Source organism: Hippocampus bargibanti, linkage group LG10, assembly GCF_051943395.1.
Source record: "Hippocampus bargibanti isolate YZ-2025 linkage group LG10, ASM5194339v1, whole genome shotgun sequence".
NCBI classification, from domain to species: Eukaryota; Metazoa; Chordata; class Actinopteri; order Syngnathiformes; family Syngnathidae; genus Hippocampus; species Hippocampus bargibanti.
This window is the reverse complement of record NC_142743.1, coordinates 17,832,907-17,853,966: the sequence shown is the minus strand read 5'-3', so window position 1 is coordinate 17,853,966 and position 21,060 is coordinate 17,832,907. Positions and strand designations below refer to the sequence as shown.

Here is a 21,060-nt window from a genome sequence, read left to right as displayed (position 1 = left end):
GTGGAACATGCAACATGCACCTTTGAGTTTTACTGCTCTCAGAAGGCAACTCAGCATCTCACTTTCTTTATGGAGGATAACCTTGTTTTATTTCAAGTGAATGTCAACTTAAGGAACAAGTTGATCTTTTCTGTACTTTCAGACAACATATGCTCTCCAGCTTATCCGCACTTGATGCATTGTTTTGATCCGTCTCCCATGTTTTGTTTTCTGTTTGGTTGGGATACAGCAGTGGTGGACCGTCAGGGCCTGCAAGGCTTTTCTCTAATGGCCTAAAAATATCTGAATCATGGACTGAAGTTAATTAGAGTGAAACCTCGGCTTACGAACGCTTTAGCTCAAAAACTTCTCGCCTCACGACCATTAAATTTGCTAGCATATAGTCTTGGCTAACGGACTAGTTTTCCACACACCCTTTCTTTGAGTGCAGACGTGGTTTGTTGTCAATGATACTTTTTCTTCAACGGACCACTACTTTTTCTTCAATGGACCACGACTGAGAGCCTCCACAGACTTTATCAGTCAAATCCATTCCTCATGCCATGGCTCATATCAACTTTAAATAAACGTTACCATATTTGATGGTTTCGTCACAGACTTGTAAACATTTATTTCTTACATAGAAATGACGTCGATTCAATTCATGTTTTTATTATTTTGATTCCATTTCTTTTCTTATCTGATTGTCACTGGTCATCAAGTTCTAATGCCCTGCATGAGCTGAGAAATTTGGAAGGATTAACAAACACATACATAAAAAGCACAAAACGTCTTCTGATTTACTTACGAAATTAAATAGCGAGAACGTTTCTTTCTTGGGCCGTTGAGCTGTCAGAAACTCCAGAGTGAATTTACAGCGTCATCTGTCGTCCAAACAATGTGCTGGCAGGGTTCTTTTCCTATTGGACCGTCGCGAGCACGTGATCAAAACACAATCATGGCTGCCTCCGCTGCAGTACGCTCGAGAGTGGGGCTCACTTTCAGACTTTGGCGAGTTTTACCGCATTGTAGCAATTGTCAATTTACCAGGTTAAAGACATGCACGGGTCATTTACAGAAGAAAGACTCCCTGGGCACCTTTTGTACCATCAATCGATTTGTACAGACGAGTGTAGGTGAGGACCTCTCTTCGCGCGTTTCTGCTGGCTTGTCATTTTTAACGTCTCTCGCTTTATGGCGACGAAATAATGATGATAATTTAACGTCCTTTTAGCAAATGTTCAGACGTTAATGCGTTTTGCATCTTTCTGTATTTACTTAAGCATATAATGAGTATTGCTTATGTAACCTCACTCGTCGCGTTGTGCAACAAGTAAATTATTCTAATGACGCTTTTCATGTGTTAAATTATTACCTCTGGGGGCAGAAGTAATTTATGGTTTTATATCTTGTATTAAGGTTCGGCCCACAGTGAGGAAGGCAACACAGATGAAGAGAACCAAGACAACGTGTAAGTCTCCAATGTCGACCAAGTTAATGAAAGCTCACAAAACTTACATAAATAACCATAACTTGCATCGAGAAGAAAAAAAATCACGAAATAAAAGAAAAATGGGAATTGTTTGATTCGTCCAAAACAACGGAACCTCAATGGCGCCTTCTCAATAGAGGGCGCTCGGGCACCGATTTACAACCCAGCCGAGTCACAGTGACCGGGACAAAAATTGAATAATGTAAATACCCTGTACAATACTAAAATACGATTGGGGACATTTGCTTTAAACCACAGAAGCTGAAATACAAATTCTAATAAAAAAATGGAGGACTTTATCCTGAAAAACAAACTTATATGACCTAGAAGTCACTTCATCCAAATATTTACTGTAATTTTGCATTCACTTAAATACTGTGTTAGCATTAGCTTAATAGCACCTTCTGACTTGGGTTCAAATCCAGTTACACTGATGGCATTCAAACAGAACTGAACGAAAGAGCCATTTTAATTATAAATTTCCTTGAGCTGTATTTATTATCTTTCAGGGTCAATGTGGTGTATGTTGACCGGTCGGGCCAAAGAATCCCAGTTAAAGCCAAAGTAGGAGACAATATTTTGTACTTGGCTCACAAGAATGGAATCGAACTAGAAGGTGGGTGTGTAGGTTTGCCATTAAAAAGATAAAACGAGTCATTTACTATTAAACAAAGTACAATTATTATTAAACAGTTACACAAATAGCTAATAAAAGCCGAATTATTTTTGTAAAGGGGTAAAACTGCCACCGGTGATGTTGCAATCAAATACATGATCTAATCGTTCTGTTTATTTCCCATTCAGGGGCATGTGAGGCATCATTGGCCTGTTCAACATGTCACGTGTATGTAAGCAGCGGCTATTTTGACAAACTGCCCGAACCACTTGAGAGGTAGGCGTACCTTTTGTTGTATTTTGTGAACTTTTCATTAATTTGTGGCACATTAGCGATTGAGTGAGTGAAAATTGCATGCAGTAATGCGCCCACCTTTTAGGGAGGATGACATGTTGGACATGGCTCCCATGCTCCAGGAGAACTCTCGTCTAGGCTGCCAGATCATTCTCACTCCAGAGCTGGAGGGCATGGAGGTGACTTTACCCAAAGTCACGAGAAACTTCTATGTAGATGGACATGTTCCCAAGCCTCATTGAGCAGACGCGATGGTTAAGGTGCGATTGAGAGGGGCTGGCCCAACATAGGAGAAGCCATGCCTTGAAGGGAGTGGTTAGCTGTGAAGAAATCTACAGCTTGAGGGACCTGTAGGAACCGCCCTGAAGAACTTGACTCATCAGATGGTAACAATTTACTGAGGTGGGCCTGCAAACCTTCGCAGAATTCAATGGTTAAGTACTTACACATAATGTCTTTTCGTTGTGTGATATCCTCGGGCCAGCATTGAAACAGCGCACAATTTCACTTTTTTTTTTAAACAAAAACATAAAGAACTTGACTGATCGTTTCATGACCTTAATGAAACAAAGTTCATCTTACAAAGAACCAGTGGGGGGAAAACCACTGAGAAAAGTAATAATACAACATGAATAACACCGCATTTTTGATGAATAAAATTTAATCTACATCAACAAATGGTTTCGAAAATTACACGGGTGATCATGGCGACAATGGTGTTATTTGATTTCACTGATTGTCAAATGTACATTAAGTGAAAGACCGTTAACTTTAAATATTTTTCTTTTTTTCGTGGCAAATTTGCAACTATCTGACTATTCTGAATTCATTGAATTGCAAAGGATTTTGTGTACGTCTTAGTTCTCGTTACACTTTTCCCCCCTCAGTGTGTCGCTAATACTCCTTCATAAAACTGTACAATGCTGATGAATGGAACATTCCTTGTAAGAGCTCTTACATGCAGTCTTGTCGTAAAATGCTCTTGTCATTTCACTTGGACAATCATTATTATGCCACTCATACATTATTATGCATTTCATTGGTATTTGTGGGGAATATGACTCCTCTTAAGTGAAAGTCCTTCCGGAAAGTCACAGTCAACATTTCAAATGCCCTGAAAAAATGGACTTCCCTTTAGAAGGAGTGTTCTGGCGAGCTGACACTGATGTAACACTGCTATGTTCTGAAACAAAATTGCAACATGCTGCCAATGAAGGAGTTTTCCAAGTTAAAACCTGTTCATTTGTCAAGTCTACTGTACATGTTCAACTTACGCACACCTTTAAGTCACCTATGTATGGCATACATTATAAATTTAAAATTGTGCAATAAAGTACTCTTTTAAAGCTGTATTGACTCAATATTTTCGCTTTCTGTCTAGGGTGCAAGCTAAATTGCTCTGAATTTGTAAACAGTAAATGTGCGGTAATACTACTTGTAGTAAATAATATCATTCGTTGTCAAAGACCACATACAGTAAAGTCTCGTTATATCGATATTCTCGGGAGTCGGAAAAAATATCGATATAAGCGGACTATCGATATATCCGATCCTGCGGCATGTAAATTTTCTCCTTGCGTTCATAGAAATAGTATCGTAATAAGCAGTACTATCGATATAACCAATATCGATATAATGAGACTTTACTGTATTTATATTCATCTTGCGTATTGCATTGTATTGTATTCCAATCTTACCTTTTTCTGTTTAACCAACACCTTTATTCCATTTATTCTGCTGCTTATTTGGGGTCGGGTCAACAGCTTTCCGAGACCTCCCTCTGCCGAGTTACTTCTTCCAGTTCTTCCCAAGGCGTTCTCAGACCAGCTGGGAGATGTACATGCTCTCCAGCGTGTCCTGGGTCATCCCCTGGGCATCCGACTGGTGGGATATTTCCAGAACACCGCCACCAGAGAGGTGCCCATCTTGAGCCACCTCATTTGGGCCCTCTTGATGTGAACTCTGAGCCCCTCCCGGATGACTGATCTTCTCACCCTTTTGCTCAGGGTGAGAAGAAAACCTTGTGGATTAAAGTACATCTGCACCTAAAAGCTAGCAACCACTCATTTGACGACAGTGAGGTTAAATTATTAGCTAAAGAAAATAGATGGTTTAAAAGGGGAGTAAAAGAAGCATTTTTTTAAAACAGCAAAACCCTTGACTAAATTGCAATTGTTGTTTGAGGTTTAATTTAGACCGTTCATACAACAGACTTCTTAGGTTGTTACCACGTAGGCTTAGGGATGCTAATGGGGTGATACCAGAGCTAATGGGGCAATCAGAGCCAGGCATAGAGCATTAGAGGTAATCAGACAGAACAAAACCAGACAAAAAAATCAGATTAGCTTCAGGGAGTAGTCTACTGCTCCCCCAACCTTAGAGCAGGGACCTATCGGAGCAGATGTCTGGCACTGCTACCTCTGTCCATCTGGGATAGTTATAGGGCCTAAGTTACAGCACAGCATTTGTCCGCTGACAAAGCTCTTTGGATGAGGAGCGATATTTCCGACACCTTCAAAGCAGTAAAGATGACGGCTGAAGAAACCTTTTCACAGATGAGGATGAAACTCATTTTGGACACTTCACCACAACAGATGGATACAAAATCTGCATTACAGCAGACGCAGCACCGGATATTTTTTCGAGCTCCTCCTCCCTTCTACCTTCACTTGTGACCAATACCCCCACATTATATATATTATGGCCCTTTGAGGACCTGATCTGACTCGAGCCCCGATAGGAAAAAAGGTAAAACAATCATTCGAATTTAAGAAGGTAAAGCAATTTTATTGCGATTATTCAATCTCAACGTTCTTGTCCGTGCACAGACAAAATGCACGTTTTAAATAACTTAATAAACTCAAGTTTGTGAACGATCGCTGCTCATTAGCCGCCAGGTGTGAACATCTTCAGATGCAAGCAATTACACTAAGCACGGCCAGCTGCGTCGTGTTAGCGCACCGAATGAAGGCCAAAGTTCGCCAGTGTACACCATTAATAAGTGCATTTTCTGTCAGGTAAGCGACAAATGTGATTTTATTCATTGTTATATGTACATTACTGTACATAGACATTTCCAGCAACACGTACACTGTAATTTTATATGCAGTACTCGGTAAATGAAAATCAATGCAGAAATTTGAAGCTGTTTGTAAGATGGGAAAAAAGATGCGTTACAATGCGTCCGGCGTCACTTATCATAAAACAGGCTAGTGTTTCCGATACATGTTGAAAGTTATTGGCATCTTAATATGCACGAAACAAAGATCGCGACCGTGTCATCGATTTTATATATACTGTGCATAATTTCGACGCTGCTTCAAATTCAAAAAGTTCAAAACACTTAACTCACATTGGAACACGAAACATTAGAATAATGTATTGCTATATAATTGGCGCTATTATGCATCGTTTAGGATCAACCATTGCTTTTACCCTTTCGTTCCCTAAAACCAGAGCTGGAACAGCATTTTACCTATACGTATGCAGTTCTGATAGGACTGTAGTCGAAAGACTATAGACAATTTCCATTATACTTTTAGATGATGTTTATGTACACTACAATTTATGTCCATAAATGTGGACGCATTGTTCAAATACCGTATACATAACCCAAATTTCAATTTTCACAATGGTCAAAATTCTGCACACAGGCTTACATATACAGTACATAAATGAACTTGGGTTCATTTGACACTCAGTATCTATGGTTATCTGAAATCCTGAGATCACTGAGGTTCCAACCGGGCGTGAATTTGAAGCTGTTTGAAAACTAGTCCAACTGTCCACAGTTAACAAAGACAAATTTAAATAGAAGTAAATAATCAAAAGTCCTTAATTAACAATGATTTTGTGTCTGTATCTTAACTTGGAACATCAAAAATGTTTTTTTTTTCTGCATTAATTCTTCAAATAAATAACTTCATAAATCTGTCATAGTTAGACGTTGCTGTCCCTCAAATTTAGGCAGTGAGTAAAATAGTTTGATCAGTTGCTTGAGCTTTACATGTATAATAATCTGGCTCAAGAAATGCCATGCAGCACGTTTGTTGTCCACTTAACTGTTTTGTTCATGATGCAGATATGAGCGCAGGCCAAAGGTCACAGGGAGCCCTCTTTGAAAGACATCAATGGGAAGCAGAACTTGATGCCTCCGAATCTGCAGTCCTCTACCTTTTCCAGGAGGTTTCTAAACTGGAGGCTTCCTTGCAAAGCAGAAAACTGGACACCAGATCACTGAATGACAGTCAAAATGAAAAAGTTGACGGAGCTCAAGCCTCCGACAACTCACATTTGTTGTCACCTTATGAACGCTATGAACGGCTGCTGAGCGGCAAGGGAGAAATGGAATCCCACAGCCCTTGGAGAGTGTTGAGTCTGATCAACCTGCAGTGCGAGAGGCTGATGGATCTCAGAGAAGAGCAAGCAGACTCAAGATTGTTTCTTCCCACCGGATGCGATGTCCCCTCTGCACACAAATCAGGAACCGGTGTTGAATGCACTTTGAGACCAACGCCCGTTGCGGGGATCTCCACTTGTAGTGTAGTCGAGCAAGTGCATTGCTTTGCTTCTAAAGCCGAGACTGGTGACAAAGAGTTGACATTTGGTGGGCCACCACAGATGCCTCACAAAGACGCAGCAGAGGAACAAGCTTCTTGGCAATCTAAAACACAACCTGTGTTCAGCGTTGAAACGTTGGAGGGGTGTCTTGACCGCTCCTCCGCCAAACATCACAATGCTTACACCGGTGTTTTTGGAAATTCTTTATCCCTTGAGCACATGCCCGATACATCCCGTCATCATAAAAAGGATTTTGACTCAGACAGCGTGAAGCGATCATGGCCAGCTGTCACCCTCGACCACAATGCAAACCTAATATCGGGTAGTCATTGGCCCTCCAAACCAGATGACGCCACGCCGTCATCAAAATCAAACGCCGCACGTGCGCCCATTGAGGAAAAACTGCAGCATTCTACCACCACCACGGTGAACTCACACCTGAGGTCAAAGGAGGCCTGCGAAACGCCCGCCGCTCGGCACTTGTGCCGTAACAAAATGGCTAGAAAGCAAGCCATTCCCAGTCGCAGCGGCGATATCCACGACCCGCACTTCCAGGGAGTCACATTCCGTATGAACGCGGAGCTGAATGGCAGCAGGCAACAATGTCGGCTCCGCATCATATCCAAGTACAGGTGAGGACACGCCAGTGTATAATACGGGGATGCACATTGTGTCTGCCACTGTGTTAACAATCGTTGTGCTTCGTGTCATCTCTCTCGCTCTCCCCACATCAGCAAGGTGCTCCGCAAGAGCTTGCGGAAACAGAGGAATCGGACCCAAACATCACGAACGACCAGCAACTCTGAGGAAGACAGCGAAGCCAGTGCCTCGGGTACCTACATTGTACATTAGTCAACCTGCTGTCACTGCTTTACTGTTTTTTTTTTTCACATTAAAAAGTAATAATTTTCAAACGTGAAATAGTGTTTTCACACTGGAAGAATAACAAAGCCAATTCCAATGAAGTTGGAACGTGTGAAATAAAATTATAATACAATGCTTTTGCAAATCGTGCTGAACCAATATCTGTAGTGAAGACACTACAAAGGTGTGATTAAAAAGTTTTTTTTTAATTGGGTTGCAAAAAACTATCACATGCACAAATGTCCACCTCTTGTATTTTTTAGAAACAAATATATAATTTCACTTTGCGGGGCCTTTAAACCTTCATGTTTATATCTCTATCTAACTATCTAGCTAGCAAATTATCTATATCTCTCTCTCTCTCTATCTTTTTTCTCTATCTTTCACTCTCTCATTCTCTTTTTCTCTAACTTTCTCTCTCTCTATCTCTCTATCTCTGACTGTCGACTGTATTGAGTTGGCTAGCTACCTAGCTAGCTCTATCATGCTCTCTCTCTCTGTATTGAGTTGGCTGGCTACCTAGCTAGCTCTATCATTCTCTCTCTCTCTCTCTCTCTCTCTCTCTCTCTCTCTCTCTCTCTCTCTCTCTCTCTCTCTCTCTCTCTCTCTCTCTCTCTCTCTCTCTCTCTCTCTCTCTCTCTCTCCGACTGTCGACTGTATTGAGTTGACTAGCTACCTAGCTAGCTCTATCATGCTCTCTCTCTCTATCTCTGACTGTCGACTGTATTGAGTTGGCTAGCTACCTAGCTAGCTCTATCATGCTCTCTCTCTCTCTCTCTCTCTCTCTCTCTCTCTCTCTCTCTCTCTCTCTCTGACTGTCGACTGTATTGAGTTGGCTAGCTACGTAGCTAGCTCTATCATGCTCTCTCTCTCTCTATCTCTATCTCTGACTGTCGACTGTATTGAGTAGGCTAGCTACCTAGCTAGCTCTATCATGCTCTCTCTCTCTCTCTCTCTCTGACTGTCGACTGTATTGAGTTGACTAGCTACCTAGCTAGCTCTATCATGCTCTCTCTCTCTATCTCTGACTGTCGACTGTATTGAGTTGGCTAGCTACCTAGCTAGCTCTATCATGCTCTCTCTCTCTCTCTCTCTCTCTCTCTCTCTCTCTCTCTCTCTCTCTCTCTCTCTCTCTCTCTCTCTCTCTCTGACTGTCGACTGTATTGAGTTGGCTAGCTACGTAGCTAGCTCTATCATGCTCTCTCTCTCTCTATCTCTATCTCTGACTGTCGACTGTATTGAGTAGGCTAGCTACCTAGCTAGCTCTATCATGCTCTCTCTCTCTCTCTCTGACTGTCGACTGTATTGAGTTGACTAGCTACCTAGCTAGCTCTATCATGCTCTCTCTCTCTCTCTCTCTGACTGTCGACTGTATTGAGTTGGCTAGCTACCTAGCTAGCTCTATCATGCTCTCTCTCTCTATCTCTGACTGTCGACTGTATTGAGTTGGCTAGCTACCTAGCTAGTTCTATCATGCTCTCTCTCTCTCCCTCTCTCTCTCTCTCTCTCTCTCTCTCTCTCTCTCTCTCTCTCTCTCTCTCTGTCTTTTTCTATCTTTCTCTCTCTCTCTCTAGATAGCTAGATAGATAGACACAACACAATTGATTAGTATTAATTTATATTATTTTGTTATTCTAAATATTTTCCCATTTTCACGTATAAGTCTATGGTAACCACAGTGAGTGGTTTGTTTCAAAGTTTTTACACTTGATTTTGTAGGCTCAGAAAAAGAAAATATATTTTAAAAAATAGTTTGACTTGACATACCCGTAATTGTCAGATTTTTTTTTTTTGTCTGACTTGTTTTCCCCACCTGGAGGCGCTGCAGCACAAATATTATTTGCAAACGGGCTTTCACCTGATACATTTGGACAGAATACATTATCTGAGGGCTGCCTGATAGTCGAGTGTGTAGCACGCCGGCTTCGCAGTGCAGAGGTCGCGAGCAATATTAACATGCCTGTAGTTAAAAAGACCCGGTCCTGACCTTCCTGTGTGGAGTTTGCATGTTATCCCCGGGCCCGTGTGGGTTTTCTCCGGGTCCTCTGGTTTCCTCCCACATTCCAAAAAACACGCTTGTCAGGCAGTTTGAACACTCGAAAATTGTCCCCCGCTGTGAGTGTGAGAATGAATGGTTGTTTGTCTCTGTGTGCCCTGCGATTGGCCGGTAACCAATTCAGGGTGTCCTACGCCTACTAGGATAGGCTCAAGCACCCCCCTGCGAACCTAATGAGGATAAAGTGTTCTAGAAAATGGATAGATGGACATTATCTGAGAACGTAACGCTTGCACGCTTGGTTGGGAATCAAAGTGGTGAACTCTTAACTGTCACCAGGGGGCAAAGTTTGTGCATCATGCTGTACCAGCAAGACACCCATGTGGAGGGATGCAGAAGATGGGACGCCTCTCTGCAATGCTTGCGGCATAAGGTATTTAATTCTTATCAATATTAACATACCTGTAGTTTAAAAGAAAACGTTCAATTTCTTGCACTTAACTTGTATATGGTCAGCGTTTAGCTGGACGTTATCTCAGCTCACAGGGTGAGAGGTGGGGGTTCACCCATGATTGGTCTCCAGTCGGTCGCAAGAAATAGCATTCTTGAGTTGTTTTTTTTTTCTCCTCTGATGCGTATTGTAACTTTTAAATTTGTTGTTTTAAAGGTACAAGAAGTACAGAGTACGCTGTGTCAACTGCTGGTATATCCCGAGAAAGGAAAGTAACTCCAACTCACGCTGTCTCAGGTGTGGAAATTTTGTGAAAGTGATCTCCACTCACCATAAACACACACCACCTAAGGAGTACATGTAAGCCAGGGGGCGGTGGTTTCATAGCGGGCTATGGAAACTCACAAACATTTCATTTCACTGCTGACCCACATGCCGTAAATTCACCACGAAAAGAAAAAGCGACATCGGCATGTGTGTCTCTCTATCCCACCATGTTGTTAATATTAGGTTTGGTGTTACAAAATTGCCCCGATGGCTAATTACAAGCCGACTCAAAGACGCAACGGGGAAAAAAAATAGTGGTCGTTAAAAAAAATGTACATTTGCTATATTCATTGAAAGATGTTTGTCTACGAAAACACTTTACAGTGTAACTGTTTGATGCAGCTGTTAAGTTAAATGTCTTCATAAATATTTGAGGGGGGGGATGTGACGCTGACCCTGGCTGTGGGTCAATCACTTAGCTGCAAATGTTTCAAAACTTAAACTGCTGGTGCATTCATCTGATATTTATTGTCGAAATTCTCTCCACGTAACAGCCACATTGTGTTTTGTGACAATCGGTAATTAATGTGACTTATTTTTGTTTTTGTCTATGTGTGCATTTGGGTGTTTTTCTCCTTTCTTTGGGTTGACTGTGCTTTTGGGGTTGTATTTTATGACTGGTTTCTAAGGGTCATGTTTTTTTCCCACATGCATGTTTGTGAGGATATAAAAAAGGGAATTTTGTGTGAACATTGATTTTGTTGGTCTGGATTAAAATTGGTGTGAATAGCCCGTTGTTGCCTCATTGGAGCACAGATCCAATATTCTAGGCACGTTAACTCATTCACTGCCAACCAGATGTGCAAAATTGTGTCCACTCTAGTGGACACTTGAATTCCAGGACGCACAGAATATTGAGTTTTAAACATTCAATACAGCATTAGAAACCGTACACTCTTCTTTCATCAGAAAAAAAAGAGTTAATTCCTAAAGTATATGGGTCTGGAGTTTTTGAGCTTGAAATGAGGGAGGCTGTCCAAAATACAATGCAATGAATACATATTGGTTTATATGGCGCTTTTACAGATGAAGCTGGATTAAAGCGCTAACATGGAAAAAAGGCAAATTCTGCCCTCCCGTGGAAAAGAAAAAAAAACATTGCCAGAGGCCATGGCCAGCGCTTTATCGGCACCCAAACGTGATAAAACAAAACCCGAACAAATTTGAGAATGACGCTCTACGTCATTTTCAATTCCAGAATAATTTTGTGAATGGTGGTGAATTAGTAAATTGTAGTTGTTTAAAGCAAGGGGTTTATTTAGTAATGTAGGACCAATTGCAAACACACTGGCGAGAGGGAAATGGTACGCAAGCGTTCAACACGTCACCGTTCTGTGAGCCCGCATGCAGTGTGGAGCTTTCGCCGCAGTGGGTGGCCTCACACGGACGGATGCTGCGCAAGCTATTGTTTTGTAAAACATATGACGTCTGTCTCTAATTCCTAACAGCCAGAATGATTTTTCCTTTCTTGACTTAGCCAAAACATCTCCGAAGGACGAGCGCAAAAAGGAAATGAGCTGAATGAGCCAAGAACATAAAAAAGGGAGGTGTTCAAATCAAGGTTTTATTTGAAAATTAAGCATCATAATCCACCAATCTCACCTGCTGTGCTTTATTTCGAACATCAAATATAAATAACGGTTACAGAACCAAGACTGCCTCCAATAAACACTTCAAAATTTCCCCCTCGTGAAATAACAACAGATGGTATTTTTTTCAATGTAAAGCCTGCAGAGAAGACTGTCCGTGGAGCTCAAGTTTGTGCATTGAGTTACTTCTTGGTTTGCATATACAGACACTCCCTTACTTACGAACATTTGAGTTACAAATGGTACATACGAACATTTTTGTCGTAACATATTTAGTATTTTCTCCAGTTGTACATGTACGTATTTTATAGAGCATATATTTTATTAAATGTTTATTTTTCAGTACAAACTAATACAGGTTACTTATACAAGCATATAAGTTATTTATATAAACGTTACACGTATATAAGCCTTAAAGGACAACTGACACCACTTTGTTTGTTTCCTAACTGACATCAGAAAAACGTTTTATAGCATCTATATAAATGGACACAATTTGTCCAAAGGCGTCGGTTGTCCTTTAAGGACAACCGACGCCTTTGGACAAATTGTGTCCATAATTTGTAAAATCACTTGAAATGACTTCTACTGAGCGTATTTTACAAAGATTCCACGGTCTATAGCTATATTTTATGTTTTAAGACTCGCGCTGACTATTTAGGAAGTCTTGTTTTCGAGTTGAGGACGATGTCTGACGTGACGTCACGTTTGGAATGCCCCTGACCGAGAATGCGACACACAATGCATTTTGGGTACTTTGTTTGGTCTGAAAACTTCGTGTTGATCCGTGTTAATGGCGAAATTAGAAGGAAAACACAGAACGCGATGGTGAATCGATGAAAAGGTTTCTTCAGCCGTCATCTGTACTTCTTTGAAGGTGCCGGACTCTGAGTCCGGCACCGCCATGTCTGGACAGTAGCGTTATATATATGGCCTAAACTACCAGTTAGACTTTAGTTTGCTGACAAAGTTTTTTGGATAAGAAGCGAAATGTCCGACACGTTCAAAGAAGTACAGATGACGGCTGAAGAAACCTTTTCATCGATGGACCACGATGGACCACGACTATTTGGTTCTAGTTGACACAAATTCCCAGCAGACAAATAAGTCAATTTCCAACGGAGTTTGGGCGCCATCTTGTGCATTTTCTGGTACGCTACATTGGAGTCCTGATGGCTCGAATTGATAAGCAAGTACTTCTTTAATCGATTGCAAACATTTACGCTTTCCTCTTCAGGACTTTTTGAATCATATTCATAACTGGATGAGTAACAAGAAACCATCTTCTCCAAATCTGAAGCCATTGTTTTGATTCTAGAGCAAGGCGAAGACGTCCTGGCGTGATGTCACGAACAAGGGGGCGGCACCTTCTGAAACTCACAATTTCTGGGGTCATTTTGAAGTGGTTTTGGGACACTTTAACTCATTTTTATTGGTGTTTTGCATTTGACTAAAATATCAGCCTGCGTGTTTTGCATATTAGATGCTATAAAACGTTTTTCTGGTGTCAGGAAACAAAAAAATGGTCTTGGTTGTCTTTTAAACATTCATTTTATACAAAATATAGCACTGCAGCAACTTACGAACAAATTCACGTCAGGAACAACCATTTGGAACGTATCTCGTTCATAAGTTGGGAGCGTCTGTATTGCATAAAAACGATGTGTAATTCATCTCTTTAAATCACTTTATTTAATTTCTTTTTTTTTTTTAACCGCCCAAGAAAATATTCAGAAGTTATACCAACATTACGCGTTTTTCATGAAAAAAAAATGGCTTTTTCATCCTTCAAAATGCACAATGATTCAAAAAATCATTAAAAAGAATTCTAAATAGCGAACTTTTGCAAATTGACACCCATTTCGTTGCATTCTTATTTTTTTAAAGGAGGTTTTACCGCAAACATGCATTTTCTCCACTAAAATATGTATAAATATTTCAAAGACATTCGCAAATAGAAAATGTCTGATAATGATGGTCATTTAATTGAAATGGATTGGAATGATTTTGCCAATATTCCTGCATGCAAAAATTATTTAAACATCAGGAATTCTTTCCACAAGAAACGAGTGGCTTACCACTCCCTCAAAAAAAATAGAATAACAAAATAAAATAAAACGTGTTTATTTCAATGTATGAAAAAAAACAGAATTGGTTGACCTGACTCCAAGTGGGGATTTACTGGACTGTCGCGAAGATCCACCTGACCACAAGTACATCATACATATAGGTACCGTCAAAACAGAAAAACAATCATTTGTTGTATTTTTTTTAAATTCAGTTTCTTGATTGGATCTCATCAGATTGCCACAATTATCTGGGACGCCTCAGAGGCTTTTTGAATGGTGGTAGGTTCTTTTAAGGTAAAGAGGAGGAGGAGTAAGAAGAAGAAAAGGAGGAGGTGGGCGCTGGGTTAAAAGTCAAAGATGCAGTCAAATGAATCAAGGAAGGCAAAAGTCGTGTTTTACTTTCAGTCACTTTGGACCTGCTCACAATGAGGACCATGACTTTGGACTGCAAAGCTACTGAGCACGCGCACCACGACGTAGATGTGCGGGATGGCGAGGACCAGAAAGACGCGGATCTCTTCATCTGGGAACATCAGAGAAACTTGACGGTCCGACTCTACGGTGTCTCCGATCGCACTTCTTTGGTAAAGCCTCCTTATTCTTACATCGCTCTTATCACCATGGCGATCCTACAGAGCCCCAAGAAAAGCCTCACACTTAGTCAGATCTGTGACTTCATCAGCCAGAACTTTTCCTACTATCGGGACAAGTGCCCCGCATGGCACAACTCCATCCGACACAACTTGTCCCTCAACGACTGCTTCGTCAAGGTCCCAAGGGCACCCGGCTTTCCCGGGAAGGGACATCTCTGGACTTTGGATCCCATGTCGGCCGATATGTTTGCGAACGGCAGCTTTCTTCGACGGAGGAAACGCTTCAAGAGACAGCACCGATACTGCAAGGCGGAAAAGGACTCTGCCGTGCCAGTGGCTCTTCGACCTGCACACACCAGAATCCCGCTCCTCCAACCGGCGTCGTACTACCACCGTCCGAGCCTTGGGAGTTTTTTAAACACCTTGGCTGGTCCTGTGAGTCCACCAGTAAGAACTTTAATTCCAGCTCTTTCCTTGCTCCACTCCAAGGGATTTCCATCGTGTTTGGATATTTGCACTGCTGTGCAACCTGTGGACAGGACCTTTCCCTTGACCCATGTCATCTCTATTCAAGGGAGGACGCCTAATTACGTTTTTATGGACCCGAAAATACCCCTCTTGTTTTAGCACTCTTATGTCGATGTTTTATATATATATCTTAGATTTGATGTTACTTTTTAAATTCCTGGAAATTCAGGATTATTAGGCACACCTTCAATGAATGACATATTAAAAAAAATTCATATACTGTAATAAGTGCAGTGCATTATAAGGCACGTGGTCAGCTTTTGAAAAAAAAAAAAGCTTATGTACACCTTTACATTACACAATTAAATATTTTACTTATTTCAACGTAGCTTTAGTGCAGTTAGTTTCATTAACTACAATAAGAGCCTTGAATGCAGTTTGTCGGGTAAATACAGAGGGTTGTGTCAGGTAGGGCATCCGACGTAAAAGCTTGGCCAAAACAAACCTGCGGATCAAACCTCTAAAGATGGAGGACACTGATTTGCTGTGGCGACCCCTTGAAGGGAAAAGCCGAAAAGAAAAGAAGAGATGTTTTATTAATGGTTTTGTTTGCTACTTTGGACATTTTTATTCTGATGACTTTGTTTGAGATTTGGTTCCTGCCGACTTTAATACAATTTGTCAAATACACGCGGCTTCTCGATCCTCCCTGCTTTCTTCGGGTTACACCCCCAACACCACCATTTTGCAAAGCATGACAAGCACACGTTTTCAAAATCTGCTTCAGAAAGTTCCAAACAGCTGGATTTCTTGTCACCTATCATTTGATCATAAATCTGAGAGTACTGTCATGCAAAGCAACATAAGTAAAAACCATGACCCCATAAAAGAAAGTATTGTAATTATTCCTCTTCTCTCATCTTTCATAAGATTGCAACAGATATTTTGGCCAATGTCAGCTTTGTACCATTCTGTTTGTTGATGCGTAATTAAAAAAAAAAATAACAGGTCATTCTTAAATGGTCCAGACATTCAATTTCCCAACCCAATTCAACGTGCCCTCTATTACAACTTTTATGCCGTCGGCTACACAAGGGCAATGTTGTTAGACACACACGTGATGACAACTAATGGTGGGTAATAAGCGCAGCATAAGCCAAAATAACATTTAACAGTTCCAGGTAACACGTTTATTTTTCCACACGGCCGACATCCTAAACACGCAGCGTCGGGCGAGGGCCAAAAAGAGGAAGTTTTCCAAGTAAAAACAAGAATTCATAAATACAATTTCAAGTCAAAGCACGGCATCTTGATCATGTTAGATTGTTGGCCGGCGTATTTATACAACCTTTATAGAAACACGGGAGTCTTTTTCCAAAGATTGCCTTCGGTTAGTTCCGTTAACAGGAACTGGCAAAAAAAACATTGCTCTTGTTGATATCCAAAACACTAAAAATACTCCTTTTAACTCATGAGTCATTTTATCTGCAAGTCAAACTTACAAAATTAGGATACAAAGTTGCTCGATGTGAATTTTTGTATCTCAACAGTAACTCTGTGACACTGTTGTGAATGGGCAAGCAAAACAGGTTATTGCTTCCATCTTCTCAAGCGATAATGAGTGCTGGCAGCGTACCCCATCACTAGTTTTGGTGGATCTTCATTCAAGCATGTTTTTGTCTTGATGCTTTGTTGTCTTCCTTGGGGTGTCAGTTGGCCTTCCTTCATGTTGGTCCAGATTTTAGAAACAGCTGACTCTGACCAAACTAACAGTCTTTTGCAAAAAAAAAAAAAAAAAAAAAAAAGATATCTGTGGTCATTGAGGTCTAATTCATGTCATCCACTTGGTGGAATGGCTCTCCACTGCTTTTTAACTTAGCAAACAGAGCTAATGTGATGCAAGTTTTAGTTCATGGAAATGAAACTTTACAAACATAGTGTATCTTAATGCCGGGAAGTTGTCATTTGAAACGTCTTTAATATTACATCATGTCTGAGATTTCAGAAAGAATCAGAAGGCCTTTAATAGTCCCACAGTGGGGCAATTTGCACATTGAATGCCCTCCACTCAGTCCCCGTTTTAAGTAGCTGAATGACCATTCTCTGAGACTAGTGATTCCACACAAAGTTTGCCAAAAGTTGCATAATGCAATTGAGCATTAATATATTTTCTAAAGTTGCATTTCTTTTATTGGATTGGAGTTTATATTTGTAACAGGTGAAGTAGGTAGAGTACAGCGCTGTTCAAAAAAATAGATTGGCGCAGTGCAATGTTACTAACCAGAATAGCCCTGGTTTTTAGTATTTTTTATTGTTACAAGACAGACAAGTTACCTGTAATTCAAAATATGCAGAATGTCAGATTTTTAAAATAACCTTTCTATTTTAAAAGATTGAAGCAGTCCCTGTTGTGTGGTTGAATATGTTCAATGTCAAATATTAATGAATAATAAGATCGGTAATCACGGGTCATGTTTTCTTCCTGTTTTTCTTTTATGTGCAATCAGGCGACGGTTCCCATTAGTGGATTGATTTTTTTAACCGGTGAAAAAGGAGTGCGGGCCAAAGGACGTGGACTTGGTGATTGTTTGTCTCCCTCTAGCGGAAAAAAATATAAATTTACCGCACGCTCAGCAGTGGTTTGATTCGGTAAGCCTCAAGAACCTTTCCTCAAAACAGTTCGTTGCTTTTACCAATACAATTGCTCAAATCGCCGTATCTTAACACCTACATTGCTAAGTTTGTTGTGGAAGAACTCGCACAAAGCCGTCAGGTGGCATCTTTTTCTGGTAATGAATGGCCATTATCACACTTCAATATTTTTAATCTATATTTAATATTTGTTATATTTATTATTCGAAATTCTTTCAAGAGCGGAAGTTGTTAAGGCTGCTAAGAACGACTTATCGACGTCTTGTCACTTTTCATCTGCCACACACACTATGCCTGGGCTTCAAGCGCTGTGCGTATTTACAGTGGAGTAAGGGTTCACTTCCGGTTAAAAAAATAAAACATGACGGCAGGACAGATACTTCATATAACAACATATCAATTTGCACAAACATGGAACAGAAAGACAATGAGAGAATCGTGTGATATGGAAAAGTGGGACAATGAGAGAAGCCTGTGAGAGAAAGTTGGAAAGTGATGCGCCGTTTCCTATTATTACAGGATGGAGATCGACAACATGCTGTGGAATTTGGACCGTGCAGGCGCAGATGATGAGAAATTTGACACATTACTCAGTTGTTCAACAATGTGTCATGCAACGCAACACGCGCAGATACCACGTTAGTGACCAATACTGTAGTTTTGATGTATTTCATCAAGTGTCCAGAGAGCACGGTCTTGGTCTTCTCAGCGCCGCATCTCTGGCGTGTATCTAGCTGTTGATGAGGAAAGTAGAGGGTTTGTTCAATCAAGGAAACAATTGATTGAGCTCATTATGTTCTCATTAGAAATCCCCTTGGCTGACTAAGGAAGTCTAAAGAGAGATAGTAAACAATGAGAATTGTTTATCCTTGAATCATTCCGTCAATGCCCCCCATTTAATGTATCTTATATTTTAAAACCACAGTTGATATGAAAGTAAGAGAGACTATCCTCCACCTGTGCCCGCGTGTGGACATATCTGACCTGGAAAAAACTGTAATCCACCCGTCTACATCACCCTTATCAAATCTACAAATACAACCCAAAACCAGCAGGCCTCTAAAAAGCAAACCAGGAAGTGTGGACAGGAAACAGCTGTGGCCTGCATCCGCTCGTTCGGCCCGTACCAGGTGCATCCTGGGAAACTGAGCCATGTGTGACCGTCGATATGTAACCGCTGCTGTTACGGTCCTGAGGATGGCCAGTAGATTCAAAGAATCAAGAGTAACGATTTTATTATGTCGAGATAGCATAAATAAATACTACATAAATTAATACATAAATGGATTAATCGATAAATAAACAAATAACTTACTAAACAAATGAACAGACAAAAAGTGTCCTTGAGAGTTTTGAAAAGCGGGTATAAATTAAATATTAATAAAAATAATAATTATTATTATTATTAATATTCTAATTATACAAATACAATCAAGTCACAATATTACAATCATAAAGTTCTACGAGAAAATGACTAAAACCAAGCAATTTCACATTAATTGATTGATAATCATAATTTTGAAGAAAAAAAACTTGATAATCATAATACCGGTGGGGCGTATTAGGACTCGTGTCATATTATGTATCTTTTTTTATCTTATGAGCTGACCAGGAAGATGAGGCCAAAAAGAGCAGCTGACGTGCCGTGGCAGACGAAGCGAGGAAGAGGAGGAGAACTTTGCGTATATGTCCGGGCAAGTGTGCACGCCATTGTTTGTCACTTTCTCCATCAATTGCACCGCGAATATTACCCCAAACAATTAGCTCCTATGATCACTATCACTGGGCACACAATAGTGTTTACATGCTGCAAAGGAAACAAGGCCACGGAGTCCACTTGGTGGAGTGTGTCTCGTCTTGCTTTGCGTGTGTGTATGTGTGTGTGTGCGTGTGTGTGTGTGTGTGTGTGTGTGTGTGTGTGTGTGTGTGTGTGTGTGTGTGTGTGTGTGTGTGTGTGTGTGTGTGTGTGTGTGTGTGTGTGTGTGTGTGTGGTTAATGAGAGGAAAAAGTTCATACCACAAAAAGTAAAATGATATTTTAACCATATTCACATCAGAGATGAGGACTTTGAATGTACCATTCAGAAACCTCACTCCTGCTGTTATTTCAGTTTCAAGTCCACTTTTTATTTCTTGGTTTTTAAAGAAGTTGAAGTGGGAAATGGGGTGGCATTTAGTGTTCAAATGTAACACTAGGTATTCTCTAAACGTATCAACAACGGTGGTCTTTACTCCTTATCTGGAGTTATCCGGACCTCACAAAAACGTTGAAACAGGAATTTGTGTGTGTGTGTGTGTCACAGGATGGAAGCTTTTACATTCACGGGACTGGAGTGGGAGTCTGGGATGCGTTGGCATTAGCGCCACCTGTGTTGCTGATGGCCAGTAAGAGTCGTCATCATGGCCACTTTCCTCTCCGACTTCCTTCCTAAATGCGTCTCTCGCCTGCTCTTTGTTCTCGGGGCCGAGCGGTAGGCCGACTGCGGCTGTCGCAAACCTGGAGGTCAGCACCTTTTCTCCATTCCCTCAGCGGTTTCCTCATCAGACATTCGCCCCGCGCACAATCATGATGTCCGCGCGACTGTAGCGTGACCTTGGAGGTCCTGGGAAAGAGAACACTTTGCTGAGGAACTGCGCGACAAATCTGTCATCAGCACCATTATTGTTGTAGCCTGTGCTCATCATCATCGTCGTCGTCGTCGTCACCCTCAAAGAGGCCACACATGAGAGCCATTACAATATTCAGTGGTTTGTCTTATGCGGCTTTTGCATTTAGCTAAAGTTCCACTTGATCTAGCCATCAAAACAAAACTATAATAAAATAGAGAGGAAATGAATAGGTTGGCACCGTCAGGATTACAAGCAACATTATCTGGCCCCTTCCCGGACCTCCAATTAATCTGATTTTTCAGAAATTATCACACCTGAGGAGGCAAGGCAGCAATCACAAGGCACACAAATACAACCATCCGCACTCACACTCACACCTAGGAAAAATTTGCAGTGTTTATAACCTGCCATGCATGCTTTTGGAAAGTGGGAGGAAACCGGAGTACCCGGAGAAAATCCACTCGGGGAGGACTTGCAAACTCATGATGTTGAGTAACTACG

The 21,060-nt window shown here is 41.0% G+C and overlaps 3 protein-coding genes across 3 annotated transcripts; all 3 read left to right on the top strand.

Moving 5' to 3' along the window:
- Nucleotides 1-915: 915 nt before the first annotated feature.
- fdx2 (ferredoxin 2) lies at nucleotides 916-3,731 on the top strand. The gene is made up of 5 exons (XM_089006036.1): nucleotides 916-1,115; nucleotides 1,399-1,450; nucleotides 1,981-2,087; nucleotides 2,276-2,363; nucleotides 2,467-3,731. The coding sequence occupies exons 1-5, from the start codon at nucleotides 938-940 to the stop codon at nucleotides 2,621-2,623; spliced, it is 582 nt and encodes a 193-aa protein (XP_088862162.1). The 5' UTR covers nucleotides 916-937; the 3' UTR covers nucleotides 2,624-3,731.
- A 2,733-nt stretch (nucleotides 3,732-6,464) lies between these two features.
- On the top strand, nucleotides 6,465-10,616 carry zglp1 (zinc finger GATA like protein 1). Its single transcript, XM_089006407.1, has 4 exons — nucleotides 6,465-7,573; nucleotides 7,676-7,773; nucleotides 10,141-10,234; nucleotides 10,469-10,616. Exons 1-4 carry the CDS (start codon nucleotides 6,465-6,467, stop codon nucleotides 10,614-10,616), a joined length of 1,449 nt encoding a protein of 482 aa, XP_088862533.1.
- Nucleotides 10,617-14,671: 4,055 nt separating this feature from the next.
- On the top strand, nucleotides 14,672-15,457 carry LOC148892735 (forkhead box protein D3-A-like). Its single transcript, XM_089006406.1, has one exon. The coding sequence runs from the start codon at nucleotides 14,672-14,674 to the stop codon at nucleotides 15,455-15,457; it is 786 nt and encodes a 261-aa protein (XP_088862532.1).
- Nucleotides 15,458-21,060: the final 5,603 nt, after the last annotated feature.